Source organism: Ips typographus, linkage group LG1 (genome assembly GCF_016097725.1).
Source record: "Ips typographus isolate SLU linkage group LG1, UJ_Ityp_2.0, whole genome shotgun sequence".
NCBI classification, from domain to species: domain Eukaryota; kingdom Metazoa; phylum Arthropoda; class Insecta; order Coleoptera; family Curculionidae; genus Ips; species Ips typographus.
In genome coordinates this window covers 5,885,637-5,903,653 of record NC_138422.1, presented here as the reverse complement: position 1 = coordinate 5,903,653, position 18,017 = coordinate 5,885,637, and the positions used below count along the sequence as shown (strand labels likewise).

At 33.5% G+C, this 18,017-nt stretch overlaps 2 protein-coding genes across 4 annotated transcripts in view; one reads left to right on the top strand and one right to left on the bottom strand.

Annotated features, from left to right (window-relative positions):
• LOC145730998 (cytochrome b5 reductase 4) overlaps positions 1-1,429 on the bottom strand; it is a 72,994-nt gene extending 71,565 nt beyond the window's left edge. Inside the window, exons 1-2 of one of the 2 annotated variants that reach the window (XM_081982566.1) lie at positions 1,221-1,429; positions 951-1,165 (exon numbers count right to left, since the gene is read on the bottom strand). In XM_081982566.1, the coding sequence (XP_081838692.1) occupies positions 951-1,158 (208 nt within the window). In that variant the 5' untranslated portion in view covers positions 1,159-1,165; positions 1,221-1,429. Of the gene's footprint in view, positions 1-950 lie in introns of both variants that reach the window. The other variant, XM_081982556.1, reaches the window with a different exon arrangement.
• Positions 1,430-1,846: 417 nt separating this feature from the next.
• Positions 1,847-17,019, top strand: LOC145731022 (fatty-acid amide hydrolase 2). 2 transcript variants are annotated; one of them, XM_081982601.1, is made up of 9 exons: positions 1,847-2,052; positions 2,126-2,336; positions 4,749-4,968; positions 9,033-9,335; positions 12,308-12,447; positions 12,517-12,702; positions 13,044-13,246; positions 14,757-14,923; positions 15,176-17,019. In XM_081982601.1, the coding sequence occupies exons 2-9, from the start codon at positions 2,139-2,141 to the stop codon at positions 15,352-15,354; spliced, it is 1,596 nt and encodes a 531-aa protein (XP_081838727.1). In that variant the 5' UTR covers positions 1,847-2,052; positions 2,126-2,138; the 3' UTR covers positions 15,355-17,019. The 2 variants fall into 2 exon arrangements, with proteins under 2 accessions (XP_081838727.1, XP_081838719.1); XM_081982593.1 differs by having other exon boundaries at positions 1,850-2,336.
• Positions 17,020-18,017: the final 998 nt, after the last annotated feature.

Genomic DNA, 18,017 nt, shown 5'->3' with positions numbered 1-18,017 from the left:
CAAGATGTATTGGTTGTCTCAAATGCAGAAAAAGTATCAAAGTTGTATTTTTTAAAATGGTATACCCTCAGGAATTATTACATTTGATTTTCAGAATCCACATTAAAAATAAAAGATAGATTACATTGAGGTTTGATAGGCCTAAACTTTACAGTTTCTCAAATATTTCCTCTCTGTTTGATTTTTATTAACCAAATATGGCTTGAGAACTGCTAAAAGATTAAGTTTTATGATTCATAGGTGAGAAATTTTCTAGCTCATACAGGACAACTAGTCTCAACATTTTTACCCAATAATTGCAACCTTTAAATCATAATAACTTGTCAAAATAAATTGGAACACCCCGTATTTTATGGTTGGTTACAGTAGATGCAAAACTTTCATCTTTATTTACAACATTTAGGCTTAGACTTTGTATGTTGGATTTCAAAATGCTTAAAAGCATCTGAAACCCTTTTTAAAGTGTAACATCAGCAGCAAACAATAAGGCTTTTAATAAAAAAAAATACAACAGTACAGTACAACTAACAGTTTAGGGTTCTGAATTTTCCATAGTTTTAAGTTGTTGAGGCTTGTGTTCTGAGCTCAAGTGAATGAAAATAAGGGTGGTAGGTACTATCTTCTTTGATTTCAAAGATAGAAAAGTTTTGTGAAAATTAGTGGTGTTTTTGAACCACCCTAAAGATAATAGTGATTTTGATACTTCTTCACCTTTTGTTGGCCACAATTTATTTAGATAATGTTGAGTTTAAGATATAATCCCTCATATAATGAATAATTCAAATAAATCTCCCAGTTATTATTTATAAGATAAATGCAAAGTGAATGTTCACAACACTGAGATAGTTACTATTTATGACTAAAAGATAACTTCAATAGTTCTTAAGTTGGTTAAAACTTTACTTCAGTTTTAGAGAAAATGCAAAATATATCCAAACAAACGAACTCACCTGTAGCAGATCCTGAATACACATTCTGTGTTCCCAAAGTGTTCACAGAAGCAACACCAGCTGCCAGTTTACCAACTTCCCTTAAAACTGGAGGAACTAGATTGGAAATTTGGGATTTCGAACTGCCTGAATTAATGATACCACTTAACCGCGTGGGAGATTTAATGTTTTTGCTTGACTTGTCCGTACCGTTTTTAGAAAAACTCATTGTGTCTCTAAAAACAAAAGGAAAATATCTAAATTGATGGAAAGCGCGGCCCTTGACTCTACTTTTTCGGCCTTTAACTAGAGAGATTATCACCACGCTTCGTTTTAAGCTGCGGCAAACGTAGCACAATAGTTATTTTCACTTAGAATAAATCACTTCCTTAGTCTACCGGCACAAATAAACGAAAAAATGTGTAAATTAGCGATATTATAATATTCACCCTTTAAAAATTACATCAACAAAACAAATGGTCTGTCAAATGTCAAAAATTCTAGCGGCATTGCCAGAATTAACAGTTTTTCTGTACATTGCAAAATATTATGACAAAAAAACGAGTAGCCTACAGTTTAAATTAAATCAAAACCATTTACAAGCAAATCTGACTGTTGGAATATATGATATTTAGGGCATAGAATCAATAGAAATTGTCAGTGACAGGTTTTACAAATTATTTAACTTTCACCACTTAATAAATTAGGTTATGAATAGAAGCTATTGACAACAGTGCCTGTAGCGGTTGTCAGAACTGTCACCGAAAACTGGGTCATTCCGGACAATCAGCTGATCCGGTATGTTCCATTTTGCGGTTCATTTAAAAGGAAATATAATAGCTTTACATTATTTATTTTAGATTTCTTACTTTGAAACATTTGCATATTAAATACTTGTATTGTATTGCCTTGAAAAGTCGACATGTCACCTATTTTTTTCCACAAATTAACAACGATTCAAAAGACAAACACCAGATTGCCCTTAACCTCAAACGTCAAATCTCACCTGACAAGTCAACTCGTGAGTAAACAAAACAAATGCATGGTGGGGAAATCAACAATCTCCCCTGATGCCCACACAAAGTTTTTCAGTTTGTTCGTGAGGTTCGCAGTCGGAAAGCCGGTAAATTTCCCGTTATATCCGCTAAATCAAATGTGACAGAAGAGGATCGTACATTAAAAAGTTTTTTTCATAGAAAATTTGGTGTAATGGGCAACAAGGCCGATAATTCCTGTCAGGAGTACGGTCGACGGATTTTGAAGATGGTTTTTGGATTTGTGCAGTATGTTTTCCAAATTTTCTTTGGGCTGGTGTACAGAGGGAATAAGGAGTGTATGCCACCCATTAAAGATCTGCTACTATTGGAATCTGCCAGTACTATAGCTATGAAAATTCGAAGTGGAAAGGTTAGTCTTTCTTTTCTGTCTGTTAAAAACTCAACAGAGCTTATAACTACAATTGATATTGATATTACAGAACTAATTTTAATTAGCTGTCCAATGTCACATAATTTGACTTTAAAATTTGTTTTAAACCTTATTAAGGCAAGGTATGCTTTTAGCAAAGCTTATTATTAAAACCCATTTAATATGAGGCAATTAAAGATCACAAAACCTGAAAATACTCATTATAATGCCACTATTTATTCCAACCACATTAGGGAACACATTACATATTTGGCATATATTTATCTCCCTCCTGATACCCTCATCTTTTAAGATTAAGTTTAAGTTACTTTTTAAAATACAATGGTGACAATATTAAATCTTATATTGAGCTGTAATTGCTGATACCAGATTACCCAAGTGATCACACAAATAGTAATCTTCACCTATCTAAGCTGATAACCTGAAATTTTCTAAGGTCTGGTACTTTCACCTCTGAATAAATTTATCATTAAGATAATTTCTTTGAAAACCCTGAAATCAGAGGGTATTTGCCAATTCTATCAAAATTTTCTACAAATAAATTTATTTGGAGGTGAAAGTAAATGCACTTAAAGTGTCAAGTGGTGGATCTCCTAACTAACAATATGATCATTTTACATCAAATGAAAACTTCTTTAATAAAGAAGCATCATCCAAGGAATCAGACATCAGAAAGGAATGAGTTGATGGCACTTTTTTTAAATTTAGACCAATAGGATCACCCAGTGACTCACCAAAGAATTAATTTTCTCAGAAGGTCTTTGAATTGTGTACACACTTGAGGTAATTGAAGGTATTATGAGGCACTTTCACATTCTTACAAAGCATTTTGAGGTATTTTTATAGTTAGAAGATTTGTGCAAACGTCAAAATATAACCTGTGATTTCAGGCAACCCTACAAAAAATATTTTTTTTTGTCAGAATTTGGAAAAACATTCACCTGACAAAAATGTCTAAAAATGTGTCTGAGTTAGGTACTAAAGCGAAGTATTGCCATTTACTAGCATGAGTAAGCTTGTTCAACCAAATAAAAAAATTTGAATTGTTAACCCTCTACCTGAAAATCTATGCAAATAAACATATCTCCATTATTACTCAGGTTATACACAAATGCTGAGTAAAACAGATCAGATCTCAAAATTCAGGGTCTCCTCACCTTCAATACTCCAAAAGTTTAGTTAAAACAGTAAAAACCATTCAGAAATTTCTGCAAATGCAAAAACAAACAAACACGGTTCTGACATTAGATGTCACATTTGAGAGTAAAATCATATTCGTCAATTTTGTTTCATTTTTTATAAGATTGACAACGCCGCCCATTTTCACCTTGATGACATGCAACTAAAGTTATAATAATCAGGGTATACACTTATACTTATTTCAATTTTATGAGTACATGCACACATGAGTAAAATAGTACTCTAATCATAACCAACTCAATAACCTTAATGCCTGCATTACATCAGTAATTTTTCCTTCCCCCACTTTTCAATCTTCTATGTTTGATTTACTACACTAAATTGCATCATTATTATTCCTATTGTGACTCTGACCTTAATAAGGCAGAATAGAATAAAACATTCTCTAATCCATAACAGCTCACTGTTTTATTTATAAAGTCTTGATTTAAAAGCTACTGTTGATATAGTGGTATGGGTGTGACTGGAATTGAAATGGTTTAATTCCATTGCTGTTCGGATTCTCGTTCCAATGTCCAATTTTTATAATAATGCAATATACCTACTACATGAGAAAACAGGAGCAATTGAAATATACAACATAGTTTTCATATTATCTGCCCGTTTATTTGCTATGCAATTAATAGCTTCGTTGGCACTATCACAAACCTGTTTTCTTCACTTTAACAAATAAAATTTAATTTATTTTAGATAAATTCTCAGTCTAGCATAAAGTAAAATGTTATTTATATCTATCTGCTTTGGTTGGCATTGTGCTGAAATAGGTATCCATCTAAAGTATTTTCAAATAGTATTAAAATTTATACATTCACCAATGCTGACAAGCTTTGGATTACAAGTCAGACGAAAATGTCCTATGATGTGTTGCCCTTGATCTCAATTTTGTTATTTTCGGAAGCTTAGTTAAGTGTTTTTTTTTAGATCATCTGGATCAATTATTCAAAAACCGTACGCGTATCATACAATATTCTGATGAATTAGCTAGTGAAAATTACTGGGTGTGTAGGCAGAAATTAACTTCTATTGTTATGCAGGATCACATTGTTCTAAACTGTATGAGATAAGGTTTACTCAAGTTATCATCATCACTTTACATGCAATATCAGTTTGGTCTACTCTGTATGTTTGTTCTGTTTGAGGAGCAATAAATTTAACATTGTTGCTTGTTCTATTAATAATTTATTGTTTCAGGTTACTTGCGAACAAGTCCTGGACTCCTTTATTGAACGGATTAGGGAAGTGAATCCGGTGTTGAATTGTGTGGTGGACGACAGATTCGACGAAGCGAGAGAGGAAGCGAAGCAAGCGGATGAGCTTATCAAATCCGGATCTCTTTCCCAGGAAACCTTGGCCAGAGAAAAACCTTTCCTTGGCGTGCCTTTTACAACAAAAGACTGTATAGCTGTTAAAGGTAAATTTCTATAGCTCTACACCTTTTAAACTCTGCCAGTTTGATTAGAGCCCATTAAAAGGGGCTATACAAGCTTTACATTCAAAAGCCTATATTTTACGGGAATAAAAGAAACATTGCCAGTCTTTTAAAGCCTGAAATTATAAAACATCAGCCTATTTGCAGTGCTGACGTTAGGAGATATCAAAATATTGTAATGTTTATTTATACACTTCTATACAATCCGGCCTAGCTTAATTTACGTGCCTTGAATTAAAGATGATGCGTTGTTACCTACATACAAAATTAAAATGTTACAGTGCAATGCTACTACAAATAATATAAATACATTATTTTGGCTGATAATAAAGCAGCTAAATGATTACTTAAGTGTTTATCAGATATTGGATCTGGCAAAGCAATCAATGGAAATTTAAGGTCCCTAATGGGTCTGAAAATTCTCCCTAATTATCTTTGTTTATTTGAGGATGTTACTACCGTTGTGAATCAATCGTCAAGGTTAAGGTCGACAACACCGAATAATTGTTTACAATGTTGTGGGTTCTCTGTAAGCCACTGCTTTTTCTCGCTTTTATCTTACTGGCACAACCATTGCAACCCACAAAATGTAAAAATGTTTTTGCTGGAAAGAGCGACAGTTTACCCTTCATAGTTTAATTTCATTGTGTCTAGAATTTCCTGTTAAATAGTAACTTTATATGGATTAGGTAACTTAATTAGCAGGTTTACGAAGCTTTTTTTAGGTCTGTGTAGGTGCAGGTAATTCGATACTAAGTAGGTGCTTATAGACTTTAGTAAAACGAGGTTACGACCTTTTAATGATTATTCATAGTGGTGAGAAGTAATAGCATTTTTATACCTAAAAGACCAATCAAGATAAATCCTACCACTGGCAATTTTTTGAAATCAAAACTTGTTTCATAACAAATCAAGTTATGCTAACAAATTGAAAGTGATTTATTGCTTATCCAAAGCAATAAAATTTATCAGTTTTACATAAGCTTTAAGTCAAGTTTTTCATATAGTTTATGAGGTTATAGTAGGTTAAAACACAATATACAGTGTGTTTACGAAACGAGGCGAAAAACTGAAATGCTTGATAGGTAATAATCGAAGAATATAACCAGTTTTATCTATAGAGTAATCCGTCGAATAGTCATAAGTGAAAAGTGTCAACAGAGTAGTTGATTTGTCATTATATAGTCACGTTAAGGGGTAGCTCAGAGGGATTATGAATACACAAAAGTCCACAAGTAACCCAATTTATTCAGACTAAGTGTACAAATTCATCAGTTTACTAAGACGGCGAGGATCATGATGATTTGTAGGGTGCACGGAGGGCATACGTTTTATTGGGGAAGAATGGAACCCTAGACTTATGTCTCAGGGCATTAACCACTCTGAATAAAGCACTATGTTTACTGAAAAAAGAGAAGTAAGTCGGTGCGGCTGCTTTTGCTGCACGCCCGTGCTTATTTCCTTTTTTCAGGCTGATTTCCTGGTTGTTGCACTTGGTCACCAACTGCTCCACGTTTCATTACACAGTAGGCATATCCAGACTAACTTAGAGATCAGTGACCTCCCCCTTGGGAGGACCCCAGAGTTCAGTGATTTAGTTGCGCCAATTCTTTGGCAAGGAATGCGGCCTCAGATAGATGGGTCAAGCAAGACTACTGCTTTTTACCCTCCCATCGCTATATACCAAAAGAATAGTCTGGAAGAGGAAGTCGCTACAAGTCCAGGAATTTTCCCTTTCGGGAAGTTCTCAGAGTTGCATCGGCATCCTCTGTCCTGGGAAAAGGATGCCCCCGCTGACGGAGGGGCTCTTCTTGTCCTCCATTTCTTCTTTCTTCGTCAGCTCGTCCATTTCTGGTGGTCCTCGCAAACTATAGGATGTCCAAATAGCCGGCTTTCGTCCGTCTGTTTTTACATACTAAAGTTTTGTTGAGTTAGGGTCTGGTGAGTGGGGAATGGTTTTCCCCCTTTTGCGTAGGTAAAGCGGGGGAAAGTACCAGGAGTGCAGTCAGAACCCAGTTAGCACCGGGATAGCTGCGGAAAGGTTCTACCCAGATTTTGAGAATAATCTAATAACTGGTATCGGGGGCGTTTGTGGGGTGCTTCTAGCTCCGGGTGGTAGTTCACTGCTTCTCGCAGGAACTGGTTTTCGCTGCTTTCCGCTTGTTGGATATCCACGTTTCTGACGTACCATGGAGCGTCCACCGCTGTCCTGAGCGCAACGTTTTCAACAGCTTGGAGCAAATTGGTCAATAGAACATATTGTCACCTTTTTAATTTCACGTGTACACCTTGTATAAAAAGAAAACCGGATTTGTTTGATACTTGACGCACGAAATTGCGAAAGTTTAATAAAAAGCTTTATAAATAAGATAGCGAAATCAGTTGGGATAAATTCAAGGTGGGTCAAAAGTTATCATCCAATATTCTTTTGATGTATTTTTTTTAAATGAAAAACTTTGGTTCTGCTTCTCAAATTTCCATTGGAATTTGTTTCATCAAGTTGGATCATTCTTCATTCCATCATTCTTCATTCATTTTAAAAATAAGTATTTTCACTACCTATGTGAGTTGGAGACCTACATTTATAGTGAATATTTATTGTGAATAAGAAATGATCCTTAGGTATAACAACAATAGGATATACCTACTCTAAGCTAATTTCTAGGTTTGTAAGGAAACTGTTACAGAATGTAGTCATAGAATGTAAACAACTTACTAACGTATTCCAAACGTAGATTTCCGTAGCTCTACTTGTTTTGGAGTAAATATATCTATCTATCTATCAAACCAAAGTATACTGATTTAATTTCATAGTCGCTGAAATTTAAAATTTTGTCTGATTAATCTTCAGATTAATCTTTATAACTTTAGTCACGATCTGTTTAATGTTACGAATAAGTGCGACAAAATGTTTGCTTGGCTGAAATATGACTCATAAGGCTTTAACTTCATTCATCTAATTTAAAAAGCCTCGTACTGTCAATAGAATAATTGTAAATAACAATTTCTTTAATACGAAAATATAGCTTGAAACATTCGCGAACGTTGACATTGAGCCTGTTGTGTGGTATACAAAAATCAAATGCAAATACTTCAATTTGTATGTAGTTTCCTTGATGTATTGTATGTAATCTATGGAATAGATAGCACTTTTGCAAAATGCGCTTTTCTCACGATTCAGCTAATTTGGATCAATTAAAAGTTAACTCGTTAGTAATTATTCAATAAACCAGTTTCTCCGTAATTACTGATGTTATCTAACGTTCAATATTACTCCGGATAATAACAATAATTCCTGCTATTCTTGCCGATTATACTATTATTACATACGAACATGAACATGAAAGTTAACGGAAATTAAAATAGAACAATAGGGTTAATTTCGGTTTGTAATAAATTGTGATTTTAATGGGACTTACATAAGAAAAAATATGATATTCAAGGTGACAGATCAAGTGCAAATTGTCATAGTCGAATTAAAACCTAGTCTAGGGTGCCCTTAAATATGTCAGTGTAATCGGCCCTTAGTCTCCTAAATATAACTGATGTCCAGCTGAAAGTGCATAAAAGACCACGTGACATCTAATTATTCTGACAGTAAAAACTGACCATAATGGTAAGTCTAAATGTGCAGTATTTGCGTAAAATCACAGCACTATTCGTAGTTTCTGATTGGTCAAGAAAAGGGAGCAAGATTAAAGCTGCTTTTTCTGACCAATCACTATCAAAAAACTGTCTGCTTGCTGCTCTTGACTGCTCTTCTTATAAATTTCAAATATTAGTGGAACCTTGATGATTTTTAACCTTACGTGATATTCCAAAATTCTATCTTTGTAGTTTTCACCTTGTGGAAAAAGGTAGACCGTTTCGAAACATTTGGAATACCCTGTATAACATCTAGAGGCTTCTAGCATTTATAATTAATTCTTCTCTCTAAAAATTTACATGAGGCCCCACTAGGTGAGCTTGATCCTTAGCATTAGACTAAGGATTATCTTTTTAAACCGCTATTTCTATATTAACTTCTGTTTTTTTTTACGTTCCAGGCTTAATTCATTCAGCAGGATTAGTCTGCCGTAAACACATCCGCGCAGAATCCGACGCCGTGGCAATTGCCCGTCTCAGACAAGCGGGAGCGATCCCTATTGGGCTGACCAATGTCTCGGAATTATGCATGTGGTGGGAAAGCTCCAATAACGTTCACGGACGAACGAACAACCCCTACGACACCAGCAGAATTGTGGGTGGATCGTCGGGTGGTGAGGGATGTGCGCAGGCCTGTGCCGCGTCAGCTTTCGGTATCGGTTCAGATATTGGAGGATCTATTCGGATGCCTTCTTACTTTAATGGTAAGTAAAGAATTAAGTTATGTCTTAACTTTTTAAGAAAAATCTCATACTGCATCATAGTATAGGTAGTAATGCGCATGCTAAACGACATAAAAAATCTGTGCTATTTGTGTTGGTAAACATATAAAGAATCCACCGATTGTTTTAGTATTTGCCTCGAAGTATAGTCCATCTAGAAAGTATCCGAAATTTTCTGGATTCTCTTTATTTTAGTATACAGGGTGCTCCACGTTATTCGATACGGAATATTGTGACTAAACCATTTAGGGCCAGTAGTTTCACTTCACAATAACTTTATTGGAAACTGTGAAATTAGACGCTGCTATTGGTCAATTTTGTAATTTCTGTAGAAATTATCCTAACAATCCTTAGTGTTAAACTTGTTTGATTTTGGGATTGCCTACTAAAAGTATCTTTTAAAATTATTTTCATTATGTACAGGTGGTCCCAAAAGTAAAGCGTCAAAGTTATATTTTGTCGAATGGAATACGTAGTATTTTACTTCATTTTCAAAATTTATCTTAAAAATAAATGATACAATGGTGCTTAATACGTCTAAACTTTACAGTTTTACAAAATTGACAGAACCGATGATTTTGGATAACAGTATAAACGGTTTATGCAAATGGTTCTGTTTCGTTTGTGTTTAACCTCCCTATATGAACGCATAGCAATTTTTTAAGCAATTTTAGGAAACTACAAAACACTGTCGCTTTATGATAATTATTATATTGAAATACAGAATAACCAAGGCCACTGTGTAATTAACTACATGAACTTTTGCTTCAACTAGACATCGTCGCTTTTAGTATAATTAACAATGTTAGTAATTATTGAAGCATTTATTAATGGTTAATTTGTTATCTATAATGATATAGTATGAGTGGTATGACTGTAGTATTTTTATTACCCCAGCGGACTAAAAGATAAGAATGTCGGAATCTAGTTACTAAATGCACGTGTATTCTTATAGTTCAGTAAATAATTATGAATTAAACATTTTATAGCAAATCGTTGTTCCTATAGCTATTTTTAAATAAAATATTAACTATTATGCGTCTTTTAGTTAAACGCATTTAACGAAAATAAATATGACGTTAGCATGACTATTTTTGCAAACTTTGGTTTTGGTTTTTTCTTCGGTTACTTTAGCGGACATATTTTTGAGGTATTCCTGGTTTGATGCTCTATTTGCATTCAATAATTTAAAAATTGTATTTTTCGCTACCTTAAGAACCCAAATGACAAACTCGAACAGCTACTACTTCAATTCTTTCACGATCATTTTGATTTTTGAACTAAATTTATTGTATAATGGCTCAAATTGCTCGTCTATTACAGCTTTCTAAATGTTTTCGACTATTAAACTGTCAATTCAATAATTGTCGAATAACTACGCTTACAAAGTGTTTCTGACAAAGAAGTAAGCTGATTGTTTAAGCTAACTGTCTATTACGTCTAACGAGGTTAAAAACGAAATAGTGTATTTATCATAGACTTATAATACAAGTTTTTCTTTTATACTCTATGGTATTTATCCACACGGCAACAATAATTATATGTTGTCAGTACCCAGAACGTGTACATATGAATTATTTACTATTTTTTCCAAACTCTCCATGGTTATTTCAGGCATATCCATAATAATTAGTTTTGTAATCAATACTTTAGGGGGTATTAATGTGTATAGTAAAAAAATGCCATTATTCGCTTTATTTGAATGATATTTGTTCCAACTTTCAAATGACAAAAGGTAATTGCCTTATGAAATGCAATAACCATAAATACCTATTGGATACTGAATAGAGTGCTTTTATAACTAAACTTGATAAACTTCTTCTCTGTTAAGTATTGATTAGCGTTATTTTATTATTTCTAGAGAATTTTAAATCGTTTACTGTGATGTCACGTGAAATAATTGCTTTGGAAAAAATATGTTTTTGTTATAAAGCATCTACAGTGATCGGTGCACTTTTTCATTTATGCCTCAAGCTTTTTAAATTAAATTATGAGTTGATTAAATATGAATCACAATAATATAACTGTTCACTTATTAATAGCGTGTCTAGTTTTTTTAGCACCATTCTGTTAAGCATTTATTTACATAATGAACCAATTAAAGTGGAAAGACGATTTGCTAAGGTCGTTTTAAAGTTGTATAAATGTTTTTAAAATTAATTAAAAATTGAAAAACTATAAATTTAGTAGCATAGCTTTTATTCTAACAGGTGAAAACACGTTTGTGATATTTAGTTGGTTAATTTTGTTTCTTTTAGCAGGATTTAGGGAGTCATCTTGATCTATTGACTTTGAAATATCCATATTTTTACCATTGAACAATTTGGAGTAAACAGCTCAGAGTATTGGATTTGGTTTAGTACTTTCATATGCGTTAATTTTCAATTTGCATGTTCCCTCAAATACAATGTTATCAGTTTTGTTGGCTCTGGTTTCTGTTTATACATTGTGGTAATTTTTGCACTTTCCATTGTCCAACGTTTTTTTTGTCACCTTTAGCATTCATTAGTAACTTTTTTTATGAGATTTTAAACTTGATAGTATATAAGAAATTACAGAGCAATACAACAATCGTGTTCTTTGCGTCGTCGTATCTCTGTTATTCTTCTTCGTTCAGTTTGGCAATATTTCAAACTGAATTGGTAGAAGTCATAATTTCTTAAGTTTTTTGTGGTAAATTTAATCACCACAGATGAAGTACTGAAATAAACTTGTATCACTAAAAAGAGATTAAATTGTTGAGCAATTATGAAATGAGACATTTTAGCGTCAAATTCATGTTTAACATTTTCTAAACATTCTGGTGATATTTGAGCAATTGCTGTTCTGATGCAATTCAAGCTGGTCAAAAGTCACTGAACAGACTTTAGCTATATTTTAATTTTGAAATACTGTACCCAGTTTAATTTAGCAAGTTGCATGTTACTTGCTTTTAAAACTGAAATAATTTTCAGGAATATTTGGTCATATGCCTACACCCCTCACCGTTCCACTCAAAGGCCAGTATCCTGAACCAGTCACTGAAGAACAAAGAAAATTCTTACGAATCGGACCAATGTGTAGACGTTCGGAAGATCTCTTGCCACTGCTCAAAGTAAGCCTTTAAAATATATTTTTAGCCTCAACTAAAACCTGCTACATTATTTATTACAATATTTAATAGGTTTTAACTAGCAATTCACCGCAGTTGCGCTTAGACGAACCAGTAGATCTTAGGAGTATCAAATTCTATTACCAAGAATCTGATGGAGGATCTAAAATGGTTTCTGCAGTATCACCCGAAATCCGGGAGCTTTTCGACAAAGTGTCAAAACATTTGGAAAAAGCTCACGGAATAAAAGCAAGCAAGGTAATTTTATTATTCAATTCCACGTGGATACTAAACCATAAAAAACATTAAAGAAGGTCATTTTTTTACATTACTGCAAGTAATATTTATTACTGTCTCTGTCAAACATTTTAAAAACACTGGTAATTGAAGCTCATAAATATGTAACCCGGATAAGTCATTGCTAAAACGAACTTTGAGTTGTAGTTTGTTTTTTATTTATTTATGAAACCCGTTATTTCAACAAACACTATTTTAAAATGTTAATTATATGCAAACGCTTATTTTTACTATATGAACGTGTTGGTTTTCACGTTTAAAAATAAAATATTGTTTATTTTTCTTGTAACGATTTCATTTAGGTGAATCTCAAGCGATTTAGGAAAAGCGGTCCCTTGTGGTTCGCCAATATGAAATCACCTTCGGGGCCCTCATTTATGGAACAGCTGGCGAATCTTGAGGGGAAGATTAACCCTTGGTGGGAACTGTTTAAATGGGTGTTTGGAAAATCCGATCATACATTCATAGCTTTGGCCACTTGTTTAATGGAAAAAGGCGGTTGTAGGTAATTATTTTTGTATTATTATTTAAAACTGACATTTTGGTGGAAAAGGTCACTTTCATTTTGACAAATCCCAAAGTGGTTACAATGTGGTATTATTTTAAATTAATTTAAAACATAAAACTTATTCGCCAAAATTTGGTAATACTGGTAATAAACAGAAAATAAGCAAAGAATAATTAAATATTAGTACATTCAACAATGTAAATCGCGTAATTAGTCGTTCAAAATGACATTATTAAGTGGTATATCAAGTACTATCAATGTTTGACGTAGTTCTAGGCAAACATTATTGATAATAACCGATCGATTGGTGTCTTGGCAAATTAACTAAACTAGTTAAAAATACTTTTTTTGTAGTATGTAAATTGATAGAAATTGGTTTAATTCCATTACCTGGTCATTATCGCTCATATACGTTTTTGCATCTAAACTCTCTCAAGCTTACGAGGTTATTTAGTACCTGATTGAAATGAATTTTTGAGACATGCATAAGGCTAGTGAAAGAGAATTTTATAATTACTCTAAAATTTTAGTAGATACACGTTGGAGAGGGTAAGAGACAAAAGGAAAACACATTAAATGGCGTGTTTTACATACAGAGTAATAAAATGTTTAGGTAATAACAACTTTTGATTACATTTTTAAAACATTCCCTAAATTCATATTCCTGAAGTCCCAAAAATGTATATTTTTATGAAAACTTATGAACATATACTTACAAAGCATGAACTTTGTAAGTATAGCCATCCAGAATATTAGTTTAATATTAAACTAAACTGACCTCCAATGAGTCAAATGTCATAATAACGGATTTCTTGAATGATTTTTTCTCGCATTGTTGTTTGTTGTGTTGATTTTCAGTACAGTTTTGTCAGGTATTTTTCAAACAATCAATAGAGAAGCAGTTGCTTGGTTTTTGTTTCATTTTGAAAATATGCACTGAAAATGTTTTCACTTTCTCGGAAACGATTAGATTACGTACATTTTGCAAGAAATTAAAAATTTTTAGAATGACTTTCTGCACCCAGTGGACTAGGTTTACACCCACTTAGAACCGGGTAAACGCTGTTACAACTGGCAAAGCGTTAGTTTCAAATTTAACTGTTTTCTGAACACTGACTATTTTTATTTATGCAAATTTTTAACCTCCTTCAAATCCTAACAAGCTTAATTTTCTCTTATTTTGTATTTACCTTTAAGTTCCCAGAATACTGTTACAATTCAATTTGGTCTTTTTTAGGAAAGCGCTTTTTTGGACAAGGCTTCTAAACTTTATTAAATATTTTAACTCTTGGTTTGGAACTAGTGTTAAATCAATTTGAAAGTCAAAAATATGAGATAGATTTACATGTTACATGTAAGTTTTGAATATGAAATTTAGCCCTGTCTTTGCCAACAAGTGGTTTACACTGCTTCTTCCATTAACTTAGCATGAATAATTCTGTGCCTCTTTTATGCTTGTTCATGTTATTATTTAGTTTTTAGTCTATCTATTGTTATTTTTTGACAGCTTTGGAGACGAGAAACATCAATACTTGATAAAAGAACGTGACGCGCTAAGACTGGAATTATTAGATATCCTAGGAGATGACGGGGTATTTTTGTACCCGACCCACCCTACCTCAGCCCCGTATCACAACCAACCGTTAGTTAAACCTTTCAATTTCTCATACACAGGTAACCAAATAATTTGAATCTGTGAGTGGAGAAACAGTATAACTTTTGAGAAAAACGATAAAATAATATGTTTTGTGTGTCCAGGTTACCATAAAAAGTACAGAGAAGAATGTGAGTTAGAATTTATGAAATATGTACCAAAATCGGTTAAGCATTAAGAACAATATTTTGGAGTTTTACGGTTTTTCTACTCATCGACTCATTTGATTTTTAATAAAACTCCTCAACCGTTTCCTGTTATTCGCTTTTCAGGAATAATCAACGTACTGAAATTGCCTGCCACCAACATCCCAATGGGTTTGGACAGTAGCGGCTTGCCAATTGGCCTGCAAGTGGTATCCAAAGAAAATAATGATAGATTATGTTTAGCGGTTGCGAATGAACTGGAAAAAGCGTTTGGAGGTTGGGTTCCTCCCGAAGTACAGGCCTAAAAAGTCAAACATTTTAAAAATAACATTACCAATATAAGGTTACTGATAACGCAACCTCCAAATTTAAATTAAAGGTGACTGAATTAAAACCGAGAAATTGTTAGGACCGGTGGAACTGAAAAACTCTAGCACCTTCCAGAACTTTTTCGACCTTTTGAGAAAATTGGATAATTTTTGTTTGAAGCTTCTAGGACCTTTCACGACCTATTAGAATCTTTTAGTACGTTCTAGATTTCTTTGGAAGCTTCTAAAGCATATTAGAACGAGAACGTTCCAAGACTCTTTCAAACGTTCTAGATTTATAAGTTTTTTGAATTCTCCAAAAAATTCGAGAAAGTTTAGAACTTTTTCTATGCTTTTAGAACTTTCCCGGACATTACAAAACCGTTTTATACGTTTTGAAATGATCTAGAACTCCCTGGAAGCTTTTAGAATCTTTCAGGACTCTTTAGGAAGTTTTAAAACCCTTTGGAATCATCTAGAACCTTCCAACAAACTTTTAGAAAATTTCAAACTATTTAGAAATAACTAGAACATTTTTAAAGCTTCTAGAACATTTCAAAACATTTTTTTTTGTAGGTCGTAGAAGCTTTAAAATTTTCTAGGATATTATAGAACGTTCCAAAGGATCTAAAACATTCTAGAGTCCGCCACAATCTTCTTAAATGAAATGCTACACGATTTTTTCAGGTTAGTACTGAAAATTTGTTATACTTGCTACATTTTTATTTTGCCATTTTGCTAAGGGGAAAAAATTTAAATCAGACATGTTTTACCAGCTTTACATCATTGACAATATACCTATATTTTTGGCGTAAAGTTGGGGAAATTCGTATGTTTGGAAAAAAAATAACAATTTTAAATTGTGTGCCTATTTACCAAATTTACAATTGTTTTTCTATTCTCTTTTTACCTGTATTTTAGAAATAATTTATTTTTACACAATTGGAAATGTTTGCAACTTTTACTAAAAAACCATATTAAAATATATTTTATACAGGTTGCCACAATTGTGAGTTTTGGAATTATGGCAACGTCAAAAACCGCAAAAAATACAAATTTGCTTAAATTGAGGCAAAGCAGCGCAAATATTATTATCAAAAGGCTCAAAAATAGTACTGACCTGAACAATCAACGCTCTACTGTAACTAATTCAATAAATATTCGAAGTAATATCACTTTAACTGAGATTATTATTACATTATCTAGGTACTATTTGAAAATTTATTACAATTTATATTGTGTGCCAATTGCATAATTGTATAGGCGTGTTTGTTTGTTGTTTGTGGTAAAATTTTATATGAAGAGATTTAGAAACAATTCGCAATTAAATTATAAGTGATTACGACGTTTAGAAGAAATATTTTTACGTCATTAGAATGGAAATGTCAACTATTTTTAACGCATTTATAGTAGTTGCCGGAATTTGTATTTTTCTACTTTATATAAGAATCTGTTTTTCTATTCTACTTATATTATTTTTGGTTACTTTATCAAAAGTGCATGAGGTGGTCAATATACTTGATGGTATTTTTATATTATTCCTATTTATAAATCGAGATCTATCACGAAGTGTAAACAAATAAATTTTTGTCATTATTGCAATTATTGTGAGGTCTCAATACTTATATGTAATAAACGGGACATTAAATATTATAATAATTACTTTGAATGTTTTATTTCTGTACCAAATACGTTTGGATTGATATTAATTTCCAATTTTTTTAATAGCTAGTGAACCTAGTGCCTCTCTCATCAACTATTAAGTCAATCATTTCAATAATGTTTTTTGAAAAATCTGGGCAGAAAGCCAGCTCAAGCATTTCAACGCATTCCTTTGCACTTCTTTTATCAGTTCGTCTTTGAATGAAAGTCTTCCAGACACAAGCGACACCAGATCCTGTGACAGACCCAGAATGTGCATGTGTCTTCTCATCTGACAGGGACTCGTGAGAAGTCCTGTCACACATCTGAGGTCCTTTCTGGATAATTCCATCAGGGACTTCGACTTGTTTCTTGGAAAGAAGCCCATGAAACATCGCGACTGCTGCATGCCTCCGGCCTCCTCCCAAGCAATATCGGATCTTTGCCAGAAGATACGGTCTACAATGCCCCCTGCCCCCGTCACGGTTTTGGATTCATCTGTAAACCACACGTCTCCATGCGACGGGAGGATAGAGTTTTGAGAGAATTCCCAATCCTCCCTCTCGGGCACTACAAAATTTACAGATCCGCTTGACAGAAGCGTCGGAGGCACCCGATCCTGCTTAACAGTTCCGGGCACTCCCTCAACGCCTCTCCCCAGCCCCCGAGATGACCCCACGATTCAGCTGAGTCTGTAATCAGCATATTGAGACCTGCCAGTCTGTGGGCTGCCCTGGCGGCTTCTTTTTGTATAAACAGGTGCAGCGGCTCGAGCCCACATAGCCGCTCCAGTGCCCTTGTTGGGGCAGTTTTTATTGCACCTGTAATACAGACGCAGACAAGTCTTTGAACCCTGTCCAACAAGGTTCGTGACTTCTAGTCAGCTTAATCATTTAAACACATTTATTCTGCCCTTCTTCTCTTGAAGTTTCTAGACAATTAGCCAAGTGAACCATCTTCACACATTTGGACTGGACAAAACCTTTGGACCAAAACAATAACAATTCTTTTTAAATGCA

Bases quoted from the DNA above. Each gene is read 5' to 3' on its own strand.
- LOC145731022 (XM_081982601.1), top strand. From the start codon at position 2,139: ATGGGCAACAAGGCCGATAATTCCTGTCAGGAGTACGGTCGACGGATT. The intron at 13,247-14,756 runs GTAATTATTTTT...ATTTTTTGACAG, and splicing joins ATGGAAAAAGGCGGTTGTAG to CTTTGGAGACGAGAAACATC. The intron at 14,924-15,175 runs GTAACCAAATAA...TTCGCTTTTCAG, and splicing joins TTTCAATTTCTCATACACAG to GAATAATCAACGTACTGAAA.